At 34.8% G+C, this 19,518-nt stretch overlaps 1 protein-coding gene across 1 annotated transcript in view; it reads left to right on the top strand.

Annotated features, from left to right (window-relative positions):
• LOC137662585 (adhesion G protein-coupled receptor A3-like) overlaps positions 1-19,518 on the top strand; it is a 284,198-nt gene that overhangs the window by 102,160 nt on the left and 162,520 nt on the right. The window contains exons 3-6 of the mRNA XM_068399128.1: positions 2,177-2,248; positions 5,990-6,061; positions 13,750-13,821; positions 14,536-14,699. Of these exons, the coding sequence (XP_068255229.1) occupies positions 2,177-2,248; positions 5,990-6,061; positions 13,750-13,821; positions 14,536-14,699 (380 nt within the window). The remainder of the gene's footprint in view (positions 1-2,176; positions 2,249-5,989; positions 6,062-13,749; positions 13,822-14,535; positions 14,700-19,518) is intronic.

Raw genomic sequence — 19,518 nt, 5'->3', positions numbered from 1 at the left:
GCCATTGTGGCTTTGGCAAATAGGAATGACCTATACCATGTAATGTGTATGCTTAAAGTATCTATATATACATACAGTCATGCATCACTGATTAAAAGTTACATCAGTACTGGGCAACTGGAATAGCTGGTGCATTTTTAATATGTCCTTGTAATACCCGTTGTATTTGTGTTGGACTGAGACTAGCATATTGTATTGAGTTTATTTGCAAAATGAACAGATAATTGTTTATTAGTGAAAAAAGAAACTGAGAAAAAGGAACTTTGAAATATCTGAAACAAGCTAAGATAAAAAGAGTAAAACTAAACCACTGATTTTCAGACATGCATGGCTAAAAAATTTTCTAAACCAGGACAATATTTCATAGCTTTATGAATGCTTGTAACTTCAGTTAAGTTACTTGATCACAGGTACTCCTAATAAGTAAACCTGTATGCTTTGCAATACTTATATTTTAAAAAGACTCAAAGCATAGCCTATTGTTTGATTTCAATTTCCTACCTTTCTCCTGGTCCTTTGCTTTTTTCAATAATATCAGAAGGTCAGGTGCAACACATAGTCGTGATGAAAGCACTACATAGAGCAAGCTGGAACAAAGAAGAAATGGTAATCTAAAATTATTGGACAGGTGATGTTGCCATGTATCATACCTGCATATCAGACCTTGCTGGTTATGTGGCATAAACTTTGAGCTGAGTACACTTCAACAAATGCAAAGTGATTATCTTGAATCTTGTTTGCAGTTAGGATTTTACAACTTAAGCAACTGAATATCTGTATTTTCTAAACTGAGCTGATATTCCACTCTTTTTTTTTCCATCAAAATTGCAGTCTTGGTCTGCTGTGCATTTGATAGCTCTGCATTTCTTATATGTAAGACAAAACAACTTGTACATAAGTAATCAGAATGTCTTATCACCTTCTTAAGGACACTTAGTGTTGCATGTTGCAAGCTGAAAGCTGAAGTTGACTGTTAAGAGTCTGACTGAGATCTTTGTTAGGGACAGATCACTCATCAACATCATCACTGAAACAAAATGGGTGTGACACAGATTTTTGGAACTGTATTCAAACGATCTGCAAAAATTACTATCAAAATACAGAAATATTTATTTATGATTTTGACTTTGAAATTAAAATATATCCTACTGTGAACTAAACATTTGGGATGAAATCTTGCCCAGTTGAGGGCAATCACAGCTAGCGGAAACAAGGTTTTGCCTAGTGCGCATTTTATTTGCAGTGAAATAAAGTGTCATAAATAAGATGACTCGTGGCTGTTGATACATCCATACTTTGGCATAGTCAAGCAGTGTATATGCTGTAATATACTGGACGCGTCCAGCCTGAGAAACAGCACTGGTATTACTGCACACCAGTCATTCCCTATGAACTGCAAGCTGTCAGAAGATGAACACTGACTCTACAAGAATTTACAGCATTTATCCTCCTAGGCCTGCTTATCTAATTGCACTGAAGTCGTTTCCTCAGGGTTCACATAGCAAGAATCTTGAGACAATTCAGTAGTAAATCTCTGTGGGGACTGAGCTGAGAGCAATGTCATGGCCCCAAGCACTGTGCCAAGAGCGGATGAGATTACTAATGCCAGTGAAATATTCTTTATCTGCACAACAACCAATCCTCTGGACTGTCACTGAGTGCAAAATGAAGCACCTACCTGCCAAATATGAGAAATTGCTTGTGTTTCAGGACAGAAACCTGACCTATCTGTATATGTCTCACATGCCAACTGCTTTGCCTATGTTAGGTAGAAATGAGAAATTTATTAAGTGTAAAGTGCACAGCACAATGAATAAGCAAACTACAAGGCTCTTACTTTGCTAACTGATTATTTTATTCACTCATTGATTAAAACATTTTTCCTGAGGCAAGAACGGCTAGTAAGCTTGTTCTGAAAAGTATAAATAGGAGAAGAATTAAAACAAGCAGATTTTTTTTTAACATCTAATCTTAACCATCTTACTTGGGAAAATATGTTTTTGTAAATGGCAAATGATGTGATGTTTTTGATGTTACTATTTAAAAGAAATTCATTCCTGGTTTTAGCTAGGACAAATAAAGGCTAGAATTGCATTGCATTTCACACTTCTCTTGTATAATAGTAGTAGAGTAGGTAAAGTGATAATTAATTGCTCCTCCCATTATGTCTCTCTAGAGATCTGAAGAATAATTTGATCAGCACAATTGAGCCGGGGGCCTTTCACGGCCTTTCAGAATTGAAGCGCCTGTAAGTATTAATTCCATTTGAATTATTCTGAAAATTGTGTTTATATCGACATGGCTATTCTTGGGCAACTCAAATATGCCACCAAGCAATAATTACATAAGGACACTGGCTGTAAAATAGAAAATCACACACTGTGCATTTTAAATTTACCATGCCTTTTTCTTCTTTCCCTTCTTTTTTTTTCCATTTCCCTCTTCTTTTTTTACCTTTTCCCATTTAAAATTTTGTTTGCTCTCCAATAAATATCCTAACAAGTACATCTACAAAGTTAAAAAACATGCCTAATTAATGACTTAGCAGACAATAAGTCACTATAGACATTAATTAGAAATAAAACTAAGCGGTTTAAATATGTGTAAACAATGTTTTATACTACACTAATTTTTTTCATTATGTAAGGTCTGCTTTACTTTTATCACAGACCAGGTCTATAAAATAAAGTCTTAGAAGGGAAACTTTGTCATGCTTTAGAATTTTTCTACCATTTTCATTCCTCTCACATTGACTCTGCTTGATATTTTTTATTTTTAGCATGTTTTTCTAAGGAAAAAAAGACTTATGTAATATATTCTCTGTCCATCACTCTTGAAAATATTCTCATAGTACTTTTTAAAGCACTGGCTGATTTTTAAACTGCATTCATAGAGGGTGAAAATATCTAAGATCCTACAAGTGGGCCATTTTGCTTTTAATTAGAAGGACTATAAACCCTCCTTAGTTTTACTCAGTGTAAAGGAAAAGTGAGATGAACCCTTTTTTAATTATCATTTTCCAAGTGACATCATCCAAATGTCCATGTACTCGCTAACCAGGCCATCAGCACATGCCAGAAATCTGCCTAGCCATCGTGTGGGCTGTCTTATGTGTGATGAGAAAACAGGTAATATTTTTGTGGGATGGGAAGATTACAAATCCTTCTACTTTTTTATTCTGAGGTTAAATTCCCTAATTGCTACTTACAGGGAACACTCCACAACCGAAGTAAAAGATTTCCATATCTCATCATAGAGGTAGCAGTATTTTTTAACACCAACCACTAAGTTTTAGTGCATTTGGGTAGAAAGCCAATAACATAACAATGATGAAGTTAGAGTAGCATATACATTTTTAATACAAAGAAAAACATTAGGTTGAAACTTTCTTGATCACTCTGTATTCAGGGATAACGATGCAATGAAATGATCAAAATGAGTGCTAATTGTTGCTTTGGCCGCATACTCTAATAACACAACCCTGACCTCTTGTGGGAAAACCAGGAAACCTGTGCAAGTCATGGGCTGCACATCTGAAGACTGCACAGGGGGAGCCTTAGGTCAGCCAGGAGAGACGAGTCAAGGACGAGGAAGTCATTAGGCACTGGAAAAAGTGAGAAGAAAACTCTTCAGCAAACTAGGAATGGCAACGTGGAGATTTATCACGCTAGATCTCGAAAACACGCTTTTTGCTGATATGAACAAGTAACACTGGGAGCAATCTAGAGGCAGTGAATCAATTAATTACTAGACTGCCACATGTTTGGTACAAATCAGTGTAGTTTCATGGTAAGCAAGAAAATCTCTGCAATCCTTCATTGTGCAACTGTTGGGTAGCAGGCAGTTGAGTCAAAGAAATAAAAAGCGCAAGCTCCTGTTGAATGCTGAATCCAGTAATTACTTTAAGACTACTTTATATTCACATCTTATTTCACGTGTAAAATATAAATGATGCTGTGAAAAGCAGAAGCGGATATAACATGGGCAACTGCAAGAGATACGACTATGGCAAGTCAGACAAACTTCAGGCTGTCAACATCAAAATGTTTCTATGAATGATTTGGAGAACTGTTATAATTTGTATTTGAATGACAAACTGAATTATTTCAAGGTTTTACTCAAAAAGGTACACAAAAAACTGATGAAAATTGAAAATTGATGAAGCACTAAAATTATGGCACTTGGTTATTCAACAGAGGAGAGTTTTGTTTTCTCTAATGTCAATTTTACGAGTCAGCATTAGTAATTTAAATGTCTTACTCCTGAAAAGGAACACCAGCTTTGTATATTACAAATTGAATTATGTCTAATATAACATGTATTAGTCTGAAGGAATGTGCAGCAAGCTGTCTTTTCTTTTTGCTAATGTTTTTTTAGAAAACATGTTTTACAATACAGAGATTTCGGCCACTGCCAAATATCTTATTGTGAAAATAAGAGTCATTGAAGTAAACTTTGAGAAAAGGGTATGTAGCCTCTCACTTTGTTAAAAAAAAACATTTTAGTGTGTGCCACACTTAGAGAAATATGCACTTGTTTTGATTAGTTTAGATGAAATTTACTTTTGCTACACAAATTTTGCCCCACGTAAGTGATGCATTTCTTCCATGCGTGTTCAGACTTTGCTTACCCAACCAAGAATTCTGGGTAGGTTCTTCTTCTAATAGAAAGATATATAGATATATATATGTATGTTTGTCTTACATTTGCATTTTTAGATTTTCTAGGTAGCTTTTGTTAGGAGAGCTTAAAGAATAATGCTAATATGTAATTATCGCACTATATTGTTATCCACACTATTTTCTCAGCTGTTACCTACTTAATATCCCTGACAAGCATTTAAGAAATATTTTCATTCTAATGTGATATTGCACCATTTAATTGTACAATGGTATATTCTTTGTCTGATAGAAGACAACTTTGTAGTGAATTCTAAAGAAATTGCCTTCACATTCTAGCTAATTGGGCCTGTCTCTGTGAAAGCAATAACTGGATTTGTCAAACTACAACCTTTATTCTCCTGTTTGATTAGTGTTCTCATGTAACAACAGAAAAATAAGGAATCTGCACAATGTAACAAAAAAATTGGAAGACTACCACTGATTCTAAACCAAAAATATATTCAGATCAATTTTCATATTTTAATGGCTGTATAATCACTTAAAATCCTTACATTACCACAATTATTTAAAAAAACATACTTGATAAGGAAAATTTGAGTCAAGGTTGAAAACCAAATATGGAAAAATTAAAATCTAGTTCAGAATGCACCAAGGGGCAGTATTCATGTTGTTATCACAACAAATTGTTCATACCTATTTTTGTCTCCTTCCTATAAGTATCCTATACATTATGTTGTATGTATGACTTGTACAGAAAACATCCATTCACCTTTCTGCAGACAAGAGTTATGGAACATAATGCCTTGCACTATTTGTGGTCTGAGAGAGCCACAGTATTGCTCTTAAAAGAGCTTGTCAAGTGCTTATCAAGACTGACCTTCTTACTAGCTCAAAAATTAATTCCCGTCTGGTTTCTGTGATTTGTTCAGCAAGAAAGGATGCTGTCAATGAGATGAGACATTAGTAAACAGTAAAAATATGTCGATTTTGGCTGAATATTGCATGCAACAAAATGCATAGCATTTTTTGTAAGTAAACAAACGTGCTAGTAACTTTGATAAAGAAAATTCTTTATAATGGAAATACTTTTTGGCTTTTTTACTTGCTGCATATATAAAATCACATTTTAATGCAATTAGTGTAAGTTGCAGTATGGTGTGTTTAATTGTGGAATATTGCTCAATAATGTTAATATAAAAGTTGTTAAATTTATTTAATTCAGTTATGTTATGTTATGGAAAAAGGTTTTATTTCTCATTTGTCTCTGACTCCTTAAGTGTTAAAAATCAGGAGGCTGTATGTGATTATGTAGGTGTGTATATGACTAAGACAGACCTAATGTTTCACGTTTTTTTTGTTTGTTTCAGGGATCTTTCAAATAACAGAATTGGTTGCCTAACACCAGAAATGTTTGTTGGACTTAACAGTCTTCACAAACTGTGAGTATAATACCACTTTTGTTTTAAACAGGAGAAAACCAAACTGTCAATGTCACACCACCTGAGTACAGTTGGTAATAAACTTTCATTATAAGAAAATTATAGGTTTTGTACTAAAAACAGCCCTCCTGAGCCTTTGTGATGACTTGATGTTTTAAAGATGTTGTTTCTATTTGTAATTTTAAAATCTATCAGAACTGCAAAGAATTAAATTTCATTTTCACATTGAAAAGAGACTGAATGTGACACTTCTGTTTGCATGTCTGAGAAACGATTACAGGTCAAGCACACAAATGAGACTTATATTGGTTAAAAAGGATACATTGCTCTTTCTATCCATTACAGATCAATTAGAATTTTATAACTTTTTTTTCTGAAGTGTATTACATTAAACAGTAAGCATATACTGAGAAAAAAAATGTATGAAGCATCAAGTAAATTTGGAATAACAGGGCAGTTCAAATTGCTTCAGAAATATCAATTTTAGACTGTCTGTTTAAGGTGTGTTGTACGCTGCCATAGTACTTTTTGAGTCATTAGTTTATTCCAGTGCAGTTGCATATGATATGCTCTAGGGAGTAAAACAATCAACTTGCATATCCATAAGCATGCCGAAGAGCCTGTGTGATCAATACATTATCAAGCTGTCTAGAGCACTGAGAAAACATCAGATTATGATAGTATACCCAGGCTGTTCAGTTTTAGGGAGAATCAGACGACCTGGAAGAAGAGAGAAAATGTGTGCTGACAAAGTTTGCCAGTAGATACTAAGTTAACCAGTGAATTGGAGACAAGGGTTGATTTTGAAGGACAGTAGTAATGTACAGGACTCCATGACTGGGGCAGTAAAACGGCAGATGAAATTTGATGTAGGTAAATATTACGTGATGCAACGGAGAAAAAACGATCTGTTCTGGGGTAACCATTAAAACACAGGAAAGATGTTTTGAGATTATAGTGGATAATGCCATGAAAACATCTGCTCAGTGCTCAGTATCTTTAAACAAAAAAATTAGGGAGTATTATTAAAGGAAGAGAGAGCAAACTGAAGAACATCCATTGTACTACAGGAAAAAAGCAAAGAACCGGCATTTTTAATGCTGTGGGCAGTTCCAGTCTGCTCATCTCAAAAAGATGACCAGAACTAGAGAAGGTTCAGAGATGAACAAAAAGGAATTGCCAAAGGTGTGGGTACAGCATAGGCAAGTACTAGGAATCAGTAAGTTGGCTGCAACTTTCCTGGCTGGGAAAGGGACAATTCACAGGAAGGGTCCTGGTTTAAATGGACATTTGACCAGACCCAGGAGGGCTCTGTATCTTCATTCACATCTGTCTTCATTCCTGAATGGGAAATAAATTCCTATACTGCATTATAGTGTGTTACAAATCTCATACTTTATTTTCTTCCTCTCCAGCCAGTTCTGGCATTTCCTTGGAAAAACAGGGAAATCTTTCTAGAGAGATCTGCCATGAGGTCAAGATGACACTGGGTAAAAGGCTGAAATCCTGCATGCTTACTGATCATGTTAATGAGAGTAACTATGCCAAACCTTCTCTGATGAAAACAAGTGAGAAGAGATGGTGGGAAGAGCCTTGATAGCATGATGATGAGCAGGTGCAGACTGCCCCTCTTTTTACTCCTCTTGGTTGAGTTGCCGAATTGGGCAAGCCCAACTCACGTGTTGAGGGTTGCTGGGTCTCCTTTTGTTGTGCACAGTGAACATGACTGTGACTAGCCAGATTACCATAGGAGGTATGTTTAATTCAAAATGGTGAAGTCACCTTATTAAACGGAAGGTGCTTCTAGATGCTAGGAACAACCTCAGTAGAAACTGTTCAAACCCCTGCTCTCTCAAGAAAACATGTCTAAAAATTCCATTCGTAAATCTTCCAGACTCCATCTTAAAAGCTAACTAGAAGTTAAATACAGAACTTTGGTCTTGTGAGGTAAGGAACAGAAGTTAATTCACAGTGAGCATACTACATTTGTTCTGTGACAGTGTTTGGCTGTACTATCCTTTTCCTCTGAAGATCAGGAAAGAGCGTGGCAGTATATCTCCTCATCCTTCACTGACACCAGAGGTGTCAGAAAAAGGGACAATATGCATACTAAACGCCCATAGTTACTGGGCTGATCAAACCACACCATTACAGTTTCCTTTTGTAAAACAGATTTGCCATATCCCTGTTCATTGTAGTAGCCTGTGTACCTGTCCCAGTGTTGGCGAATCTTTTCTGAGCACCCAGAGAAAGTGTTACCAGTTCTCTCTATCATTAACACTGTATTTTCTTGCATCTAGTCTTTTTGTGCATCCTAAGTAAATATTTATGTTTTCCTCAAGATGGGGCTAACTTTCATTTTCAAGTGGGTGTAGACCCAGGGCTTTTTTTGTTGTTTTTCTTCTGAGGCCCCAGTTTATAGCAGAAATTTGAATTAGAACTTTCCTAAGTATAATTCTCAAGTGATATTCTTGTTACACTTTGAATAATATTATTTAATGAAATAACTAGACCTCTCATCTTCAAGAATGTTCACATCTTCTTGTATAATAGTTCTCTTAATATTCACCAATCATTGGTTTTGTTATTACCAGATTTCATTTTCACATGCTTACATTTCTGAGCTGGAGTCATTAGTGAAAGCACTAAATACAATCAGTCACAAGACCATTTCTGCAGACACCAGTAATATCTCACTCCCCTCCCTTCTATCCTATTTTACAGATTCTTACAAAAATGCACTCAATGTCAGGTTCTTCATGCTATTATGGATGTTATGTCCATGCATCAGTGGAAAAAATTATGATTCTGGTAACTGTAGAACTGATAGTCTGGCGTTGTATTTGATGCAGTAACTGAGTGAGTTTTGAAAGAAAGAAAAATGGAAAAAAATGTTGGCAAATCAGAAACAGGAAAAAATCAATATGCATCTATTGAAGATGTATCATGTAATCACATAAAAAGAACACTAATTTTCTAGACAAGGAAAATTATTTATTGATTTTCATATACATCTAACATGATACTACATAAGCAAGAGACTTACTACATAAACATTTATACCAGTGTTTTCATGTGAGTGGAATTAGCCTAGAAGGCCTCTAGTTGCCCAGGTTTTTTTTGGATTTTAAGTAGTTCTGCAGATCAGTAGTCATACTGTAGGTGGTCTTGGGGAAGTTCATTTCCAGAATTTAGTGTATACTTCTCCCATAAATACCTATAATCCAAATGACTAACCTTACTGAACAGAATAGAAAATAGTCTTAATGGGATATATTTAGGCTGTATGTAATATCTACTCTTAATTTATTACTTATAATATAGTAGTATTGTTAAAGTGTCTTTTGCACCTTGTTTTAGTATACTTTCCAAAGTTTAACTTAAGTTCTGGTAATTCTCATTGTCCCTCTATGCTTCCTGTCTTTTTGCTAACCTTTTCCTGTTCATTACAGTCTCTCTAGATCTTTGATCTTTTTAAAACTTGAATTCTTTTTTTCAAGATTTAAGATTTGGTTATTAATCCATTTAGTCTATCTTCTGTTTTTCTTATTTGGGCTTTAAATTACCATTGACTTAACGAACAGGGCCACCCTGCATTCCAGTTCATGTACTTTAGTAGTTCTTTGCTAGTTGTTGTTTTTTTTTTTAATTTCAAAAGTCTGTCCTTTGGAAATCAGAGGCATAGTAATAGATAAATCTGAATTCCCCTTTCCTCTGAAGTAAATCAGTTCATGATTGCTGTGTCAAAAATTACGATGTTTTCTTTTGTAGGGACTGTCCTTCTTACCAAACCAAAGTTGAGAGTAACATTACTCTTGTTGGGTCAGTGATTATTTTGTGAAGAAATACAACCACGATTGCAATCAAGAGGAACTGTTCCCTGCTGTTCATAGTATCATTTATTCCTCAGTCTTAGAAATCTCATGCAATGACATAATGCTGATAGTAATTATTTGAGTTGGGATCTCAAATTGCCTCTGCTGTAAGAACTGGTGGTTGTTCGTTGACTGCGAGCTAATGCCACCTGGTACTTTTCTAACACTTTCTAGCTTTTTTCCCTGTGGAAGTGCACACAAACTTCCCAGAATCAAACTTTTTAAACATGTTTAAAATGCAGTAAGTCACCTTTCCATTGCTACTGATACCTCTGAATTGTGTTTGCTTGTCATTTCAGGGGTATGAGAAAGCTGTTCTCTGAAAAGGTTATGGAGAAACATTTGCATAGAGTAACATCAGTCTATATAATTGTACCAAGGAAAGATGACAAGTTCTTTAAAAATGGAACTGGTTTTACAGCCATCAAGTGTGGTTTAGATTACTGAAGGAGCAATATAAAGATGTATACATGTGTTGATCTATGCAGTTGTTGATTGTGGTAATTAGAGCTCTCCTGTGTTATGTTAGCAGAGATGAAGTACAGAAGGATCTTTGCAGGCTGTTATCAAAACCAGTAGGGAGAGCCATGAGTCCACTGGAAGGAGCAAAGGACATAAATCTTTTTGTGCACCTTCTGTGAAGTACAGAGGTGAAGTTTTCTTATACTGTTTACAAGCACAAATACCAGGTGAAACAAAATAACACAGTGTGTTTCACTCAATCCAATTCAGTTTGAAAAAACGGAATTAGAGCTGAAAAATCAGCTCTAGAGCCAAACCGACATAGGATGTTTAACTAAATGATGTGATGCATATATCTAAACTGATAAAGGGTAAAGCTATGTTTAAATACTTCACTAAAATGAAGGAAGAGAAGTGCCTGAGCTTTCAGGGATAATGCAAACACTTTTCAGAGGGCTTGGTGGTTTTGTGCAGTCTATTTTAGAACAGGACAACATACGGGTTTCTTGAATTAAGAAAAAAATTTATTAGTAGTATCATCTAGTATTGTTTTGAAAACATGCACACGTACAGAAAACACAAAAAAATTGTAAGCGTCTTGATAATGTAGAGAAGAAGACTTTTACTCCAATTGCAGTCAGGATGTATATTTCAGTGAATAGGAATTAAATTTCAATTTACTAATGAAATAAAAAATTTCACACAGCTCCTGAAATAACTGCAGCCAGTGAGTTGTGATTATGTTCCTTGAGACTGATTGAATTTTTACACCTTCTTGGATTTGATGATTTGTACTCTGGAAAATGATTCCAAAATGCTTTCACATCGCTTGACAGATGCAGCTGACAGTGCTTCAGACAGCATAAGAGAAGATTTATTATGTCTTCTAAGATATTAGCTTAACTTTTGTGGCTTATATATTACTCTTTGGCTGTGTTTATGCTGTGATGAGGTGCACGTCTTCTAACTAGGAGCGACATAATTAAATGCAACAAATCTTCCAAATCTCCTTCCTCAGTGGCCATGTTTCAGTGCTTTCTTCCAGAATTATGTATGCAAATATATTTCTGCTAGGTAGTGGAGCTGCCATCCACGTTAATTCTGTTTATATTTAATCTAAATATCAAGAGCTGTGGAATTCTGGGATGGTGCCACTGTACTGATATACCAGATTTCATTTCTTTAGACCCCCATAAGTTAGCTCTTCAGGTTCTGAAATGTTGCAGCCTTAAATCTGTTTCAACAAGCAGCTACAGCTGGATCTTCCTTTTGGAAGTTTGAAACAGAACTTCCTCTTTGCTTCCAGTTGTTTGATTAAAGTATATCTGATTTATTCTTCATCCTGCCTCTGAATCATCATCAGCAGTTAGCTTTATGATAATATTATACCATAAATTCTCGTGTGACTTTCTCACTGTCATTGAAGCAACTAATTACTGTATGGTGCCAGAAATAAAGTACAAAACCAGTAACATAGTGAATCAATCAGACCCCACTTTAGCAACATCAAGAAAAAACATGCACTATAACCTGCCCTCTCTGTATTTCTGTTGTCAGTTTTTACCCCTCCTACCCCAGTCTTTTTGCACAGAAGATCGGTCTGTCACCCTTGCATTCAACTTTTGCTTTTTAATACTGCTCACAAGAGTGAAGCATTCTTCATATTCATATATTCTGCTTCTACCTAAATTTTGCCTCAAAATGGTCCTTCAAGACACATAACTCCCTTTGACTGTTTTATGGCATTTGTCATTTCTATTAAAGCTTTTGGCAAAAGTGTTTTATTAATTTCTGTAAAAGCACAAGAGTATTTGGTATATGAAAAAAATAAGTGTAGGACCTTATACATAAGACTGAAGTGTTTTACCTCTGCTATAACAGAAAGCACATTTCTGTAATAGAGTAAGTTAATGGCATAGTAAGTGCTATCAGCTTTCGAGTGCATTAATTTGTTGTATTTGAAATGTTTGCAAACTAGGTGTTATAGATGTTTTTAGAACAAATGTTCTTTTAAAACAAACTAGAGTGGGCTTTTAGGATATCTGAAATGGTGGAATTTCACAACAGTATGCATTTGGAGATATTTTAATGTATAACATAAATGATGTGAAGTGACAGAACCAGGCATTTGCAGGGTGCTGCAGATACCTAGGTCAGACATGCATGTGTTATTGGGGTGATTTAAGATTTCTGAAAGTTCTGTTAGAGAAGCAGCTATTCCCACTGTTGAAGATCCAGATACTGTAATTATGTGTTTTTTGGCTGTAGAAATGTATTGCTTTATGACTTACACAGCCCTGTGAACATGATCCTAGTTTGCTGATTAGTAGGAATATGGAAACTTCAAACCAGGTCATTGCTAGAAGAATATGAAAAATTGGGTAGCTGGCTTTGTGCTGTGTTCCTGACTTTTGAATTGTCAGGAACTCAATTTTTCCAGCACTTGGCAAAACCACTGAAGAAAAGGGTTACATACTTCTCTGTCACGATAAAAAGAAATGAAAAATCTGTAAATGGAACATGAGTCAGGAATTTTTAGGTTAACACAGTGTAGGTCAGTTCAGCCAGATATCTTGGTGGATTTGGTAGGACCTACGAAATGTTAATCTTGGATACTGCACTACTTTTTCGGTTTACTGGTATAGAAAAAGACAGTATTACTTGATGTTAAGCATTTACCTTTTATACCATTAAGGCAGTGGCAAAGCAATACTGTTAAACTAGGCAAAATCGAATTGCATCTGTTTGCAAGTATTCAGCCTTATCCATTCAGCCTTATCCATTCAGCCATCAAGACAAGAAATACTACAACAGTAGTTAAAATGGAAATGTCCTTAATTTAAGGATGGGAAAAATCAGTTTGTTTAAAGTCCTTTGTAATAAAACTATTTGTGTAGTTACTTTGAAAACTATTTACTGTTTTAAGGAATTGCTTGATTTCTTCTGAGCATTACTAAATTAAGACACTTTTTATTTCTTTACATTGAGGTGGCATTCTACATATATTATAAAAATACAACATAGGTCTCATTAACTAATCATTGTATGAATATTTTCACTTAAATTCTAGAATATTCTCTTCTACAATTCTATTCTATTAAATATGTGGAAATATTATAGTTTATTAGACCAAGTGAATTGTATGTATACTTGTGAAAATAAAAAAAGTAAAAGTGTATGATTTGATTGGAATATTGCTGTCATTTACAAAAAAGCAATGTACAAATCTAAATGTGTTTTTACTGTTGTCAAGAAGCAGCATTTCTTAATTAGCATTGGGAAAATTATACTCTATAACAATTTTGTTTTCTTCTTGTAGTTTTTTTATAACTGTAAATTGCTTTTTTCTAGGAATTTGTCAGGGAATATTTTTTCAAGTCTCATGAATGGACTTTTTTCTGAGCTGCTAGCTCTGAAAGCACTGTAAGTATTCCTTGTGTTCAAAAATCTGAAATATTTGAGAAAGACATTAGAACAAACATAGCAGTGTTGAATACGAGTTCAAACAGGATTGTTTCTAGCAATGCATTGCAGATGTGAAATATGCGGTATTTTCTTATCAGTCTGTCTTACTATTGACGAGCTGCCATCTTCTGCCTGTCCCAGTGAAATGGATAGCGCTGACTACCCCGTTCCTGACGAGCCCAATATAGCCATCCTGACTAGCATCCCTGTTTTTTTTCTTTATGATCTTATACCTTTCCATGTTTTCATGCATTACATCATACAATAACTCTAATTGCACAAAACCACTCATGTTAAATATTTTTCCTGCAATTATAATAACAATTCCCAGTTATTTATATTAAATCTTAGAATCGTAGAATCGTTTTGGTTGCAAAGGACCTTTGAGATCAAGTCCAGCTGTTAACCTAGCACTGCAAACTCCACCCCTAAACCATGTACTTCTTTGAGACTTAAAATACTATACTGGATGCTTCCATGGTCAAGTTTCTACTTAAAAGAGTTTTTAGTAAGTGAAAGTATGTTATAGTATGACTTCCTACAGTAGCGCATACTCAAATTTAATTCAGTAGGTTTTTTAATTCAGGCTTTAGATAATCTGAATCTAACAGAAGAAAGTATGTTTATGAAAATTGCATGTGTACCAATTGAGATCTTTCTTTGCCTTCCTAGACATTTCAACACCGATTCACTCATTTGTGACTGTAATCTAAAATGGGTCTTGCAATGGGCCAGAAACATTTCAGTTCGAATAGCAGAGGAAACAGTTTGTGCTTACCCCAGTGCTTTACAAGGACTGTCATTTCGTAACCTGAAGGAAAACCAGCTGATATGTGGTAAGCTGTACTCTCATTTAACATTACAAATTGAAGTGGAATCCAGAGAAAATATTAAAAAACAGAAATTATGCCAAAAAAATAGAGTAATAAATCTGACTTGCTTACAGGCACAACAAGTTTAGGTATATGGCACAGAAAATACAGCTAAGATTGGAAGAGAATGGAAAAAAATACAAGTTTCTTATTTCGTGCAAAATTATACATATATATTTTGCAAGAACACCACTGTCCTGTCTATTATGTTAGAGATCCATTTCCCAGCAGGTAAAGTCCTTCTTCTGAAAATGCTGGAATGATCAGAATAATTGATTAAGGACGTTTAATTGGTATTTCTCTGTCACCAATAAACGAGAGCCTGCGAATTTTACAGAAGAAATGAAAGCAGTTTCTCAGAATTTCATACTTTAATTCCTAATAGGACTCCTTACCACACCTCTGATACAGAATTTATAATGTCCATCTAGTTCTCACTGCTATTTATAATAGAACAGAACACTTGACAAGGTTTGTAATGACTGCCAATACTTGACACTGCTTTTAATATCTGCAGAGAGCTTCACAGTGATTATATTTGCTGAGCCTTCCACCAGCTCTGTGGTGTCTGCCAGGTACTTCACGGTGCTCATAATATCTGTCGGGCAGTTCACGGTGCCCACAACATTTAGCAATTGAATTTTTAGTGACTTAATTTGAACTTAGGCATAATAGAAGGCTGTCTGGCACCAAAATAATAACAGCTATTGAGAATGTTTTAAAAATAATACGTGTTGAAATATGCATAGAGCTAATCAAATTAAGCTTATCTTAAAGAAAATATTAAGTGATTTAAAAATTAAAAACTCCTGCATGTGAACATCTTCCATACTGTCAGACATTTGTATTTATAGTTACTGATGTTCCTTCTACATGCTAGAAGACATCATGAGGTATCACAGTCGCATGATGAGGAAAGAAAAGAAGAATGGAAGGGGAAAAAAAAAATAGAAGGGAAATAGCAAAGAACTTTGCAGGCGAGTTAGGGAAGGAACCAAAAACTCAAAGTATGTGGAGGTGAAACTAGTCAGTAAAAAAATTTCTGAATAACTACAGGGAGCAGTTTGCCATGAACTTTTAGATTTATTTTATGTTTTGATGGGAGAAGAAATCATCTTTCAAATTTCTTTCTGGCAAATCTTTCTCATGCATCTGATAACTCACAATAGCCAAAGTAGTCACCTATTGAAAACAGTTAAAAACCTGTTTTGGGGATTTTTATAAGAGTTAATTTAAGTAACTGCACAGTTTGGGAATTCACAGGGTTCTGCTTGCATATTTCATTAGCAGTGTATAGGAGCTACTTAAATCTTTAACAAAAACCTCTCTCAGAAATGGTAGGCTATAAAACAATTTTTGTCAATGTTGGAAATAAGGCTGAGAAGTTAGTTTGATGATAAAAGATAGTTTTGCCTTTGTCTTCTGCCTTATTATATTATTAGATTATTATTGTTAATTATGAGGGATTGCAATGAATTCATAACAGTATGGAGAGAGTATCTTTCTGAAAAATGATTGTGAAATTAGCTTCATGTTACTGTTTCTCCATGACTTCAAATGAAACTTACTCAATTTACAGGAGGAAAATTACATTTTCCTGAATACCAGTGCTATAAATTCCACCTGAGGTCTGATAGGAGTCTGTGATTTTTCCCTTGCACACATAATCAGCAGAAATGGATTCTGTAGGCCAAATCCTTCACTCAGGAAAGACCTGTCTGAGTTTTTGCCCTAAGGGGATTACAAAAGATGGCTCTTAAAGCTGGGTTTTGATTATTTACACTGATAAATAAGATATTAGAATTTAGTTTCTCAGTCTCAAAGCTGTATTCTTGCTATTGACAGCACTATGTAGTTCAAGTGTTCTGCAAATTACAATTGACATATAACTCTGATGAAGCCTTTTTCTGTTAGAAAACTTTGACTGATCAAAACAAATGTTTGCAAAAGTGCTGACTTTCTTGTCTCCCCTAACTAGATTTTATTTAAAGTTTAGAAAGTAGTTGATGTAATATCAGTAATAGTTAGATAAGTGATTTGGTTGAAAATGATGTAAATATTTACTAACTTATACAAAAATACCGCAAAGGTCAAAGTATAAAAATAATTCTATAGTGCTTTAAGACATTATTATTTATTTATTTCCACCACAAAGAAAATTATCTAGTTCACCTGAGGCAGAATATTGTTTCTCATGCAGGTCTACAAATTAAAGTATTGCTTTTTGCATATACATTTTCTCTACAGATGTTTATAAATAAGTAATTGGGACCATGGTAGGAGCTTTTTTTAATTAAAAAAGAAGTTGCTTCAAAAGTAAGAAAATATAAAAAGATATTAAGAAATATTTTTTTTTTGCTTAGAATTTAATACGTTTGTACAAAATGATTCCTAGCAGTCTGCTGTAAGGCAGTCTGGCAGTAAGTCTGATAAAGCAATCTTTAACAGTCTTGGATGGCTCTTAGGCCGTGTTAGCAGAGCTCATTCTAGCCCTTTGTGTCTGACCTATTCATGAGGAACGGGCTAAATGTAGTCCCCCAAAACTATGTTTACCATCTTTTTCTATATGTGTTGGAAAGATCTACACAAGTCTTCTCCTTAGAAGAAATGAATCAGTTGCTTGTATCTTTATTGTGCTTCTGTCCCAAATTTTTCTTAGTTTCCCACTTCCTTATTTGCTGGGTTGTACTGAATGTGAGAAAATCTCCTTGGATGTTGAACTGCTTCAACACAGGATTGTAGGACAAGAGTGAAAATAAGTTCTAAGACGCAGCATTATTTATTTACCTATATTGTGCACATCCTTGAAAACCCCATGTCGTTTCAATAATTAAAACTAACAAGGGCAAACGGAGACAAATAGCAAAGCTAGTATTAATGGATGTTCTTCAATACCATCCTCTGTCAAGAAACTTCCAGAGTAAGGAAACAGATATAAACTCAAATGTTAGATATATTCCTTTTAAGATGCAGTTGCAGGGGAAAATATGGTGGAAATAGAACTTGCAAATCACAGAGTAATGGGAAACAAAATATCACAGCTGAGTCATGTTCCTTTCGTGTATTAATATGACTGAGATAGCATCTGTTTTAACGTAGTGTCTCATCTACCTTGATGGGGGTAGGGTGGCATCTCTAGGCTCAGGAACCTGTTTTTCAGAGGCTGTGAGTATCCAGAAACTTTTCAAATTCTGTTGTTGCTCTGAGTGCTCCACATTCATGAAAATCAACTGCAGTGTGTTTCACCTGGCTTAGAGGGGTTGTTACAGCATATTATTTTGAAAGTGTGTATTATGACAAAATGTATATTCTATTCATGGGTGTGCACCCTTTGGTTGTGATGAATAGAATTGTAACTGTTTAGGTCAAACTTGTAGTGATAAATTGTTTGGGTTGGTTCATAATTTACTCATAGCTTTAACAGTCAATTAGGACTTTCACTGTGGATGACAGGGAACGAGTACTCAAAATACAGAGCTGGAGTTTTATCTGCATAAGATCTGTATGATTAGGTTTCTGATATGCCTTAGGGGGCTGTCTACTGAGAAAAGTGTTAACACTAAAGAAGAATAAAAATTTGTCCTACTGAAAATAGAGGTGAGAAACAGTGGAAGATAATAGCTACAAGTTGTGTGTCTGACAGTGTTTGAATTATTACTCAGTCTCTGAATTCTGTAAACTACATTAGTTTAAAGTGTTAACTCATGAGTGAAATTAGCAAGTTATGACTCAAAATATTATTGAAATGCACTTTTTTTGGTATAATAGACTCCCTGCTTAGGAGGGGTACTTCTAAGGGAGGGGTACAACTCAAAGGGACAGATCCCTTTCTGCCTTCTGTATTCTGCAATACAATTCAGTAAATGTTTCATAGAAAATGTAAATAATATATTGGGAAGGAAGGGGATATAGTTGTCAGGGAATTGTTTGTACTTAACCAGCACCTTGTCTTTCGTAGTTTGCCTCACTTCACTGAGAATCAGAGTATTCATCCGCTAAAAGAGCAGAGTCAGGATAAAATGTCAGCACTTTCTGCTGTGATGCTCTGTACCTGTTCACATTGAAACTGGTGCAAAGCAAAAAAGAAAAGAGCACACTTATATTCTTTATGCACTCTTTCTACTTGTGTTCTTAGAGATGTCTTCACCATTTTAAGATTTATTTTCTTACATAGAAAGGTATGAAGTACTTTCATCATTACTTACCTACTCACATTTTCTAATCTCTATTTCTCATGCTTACATATGAGCAGAACATTAAGGCATATTTCTCTCGGGCCACATGCAGCTCCCTAGTCCATGTTCATAAGTACTTTTTTTTTTTTTGCAATCTTACCTAAAATACCACAAAAATACAGAACATTCCAGCTATTTTAAATCAATTACAGTAATACTATTGGGGAAAAAAAAAGAACATTTTCTTTTCTATACTTCCTGCGTAAAGTACTTCCATTTTGTGAAGCAGCTTTTTTATTCCTGACTTATATTCTTAAAATACAGTGTGGCTTTAACTGCTTGCTCAGCAATGGAGGAATAGTGATGTTTTAGATGCTAGATATGTTGAAATGTTCTTATAATTGTACCTGATGTACTTACACGTCATTTTCCCTTCATCCCTAGCAGAGTAAGTCTGTTTCCACTGTCCAATAATAAGAACTTTGAAAGAGATGTGTACTTTTAAAATGCTAAAAATAGAAAAAAATAGAAAAAAATAGATTGATATTGGGAAATTTTATCTTTGAAAGAAGACTTTTTCAACATTTAAATTTAAGCCTGAAATGAGC

The sequence above is a fragment of the Nyctibius grandis genome, chromosome 4 (assembly GCF_013368605.1).
Source record: "Nyctibius grandis isolate bNycGra1 chromosome 4, bNycGra1.pri, whole genome shotgun sequence".
Classification (NCBI taxonomy): Eukaryota; Metazoa; Chordata; class Aves; order Nyctibiiformes; family Nyctibiidae; genus Nyctibius; species Nyctibius grandis.
This window is presented reverse-complemented; position numbering and strand designations above follow the sequence as displayed.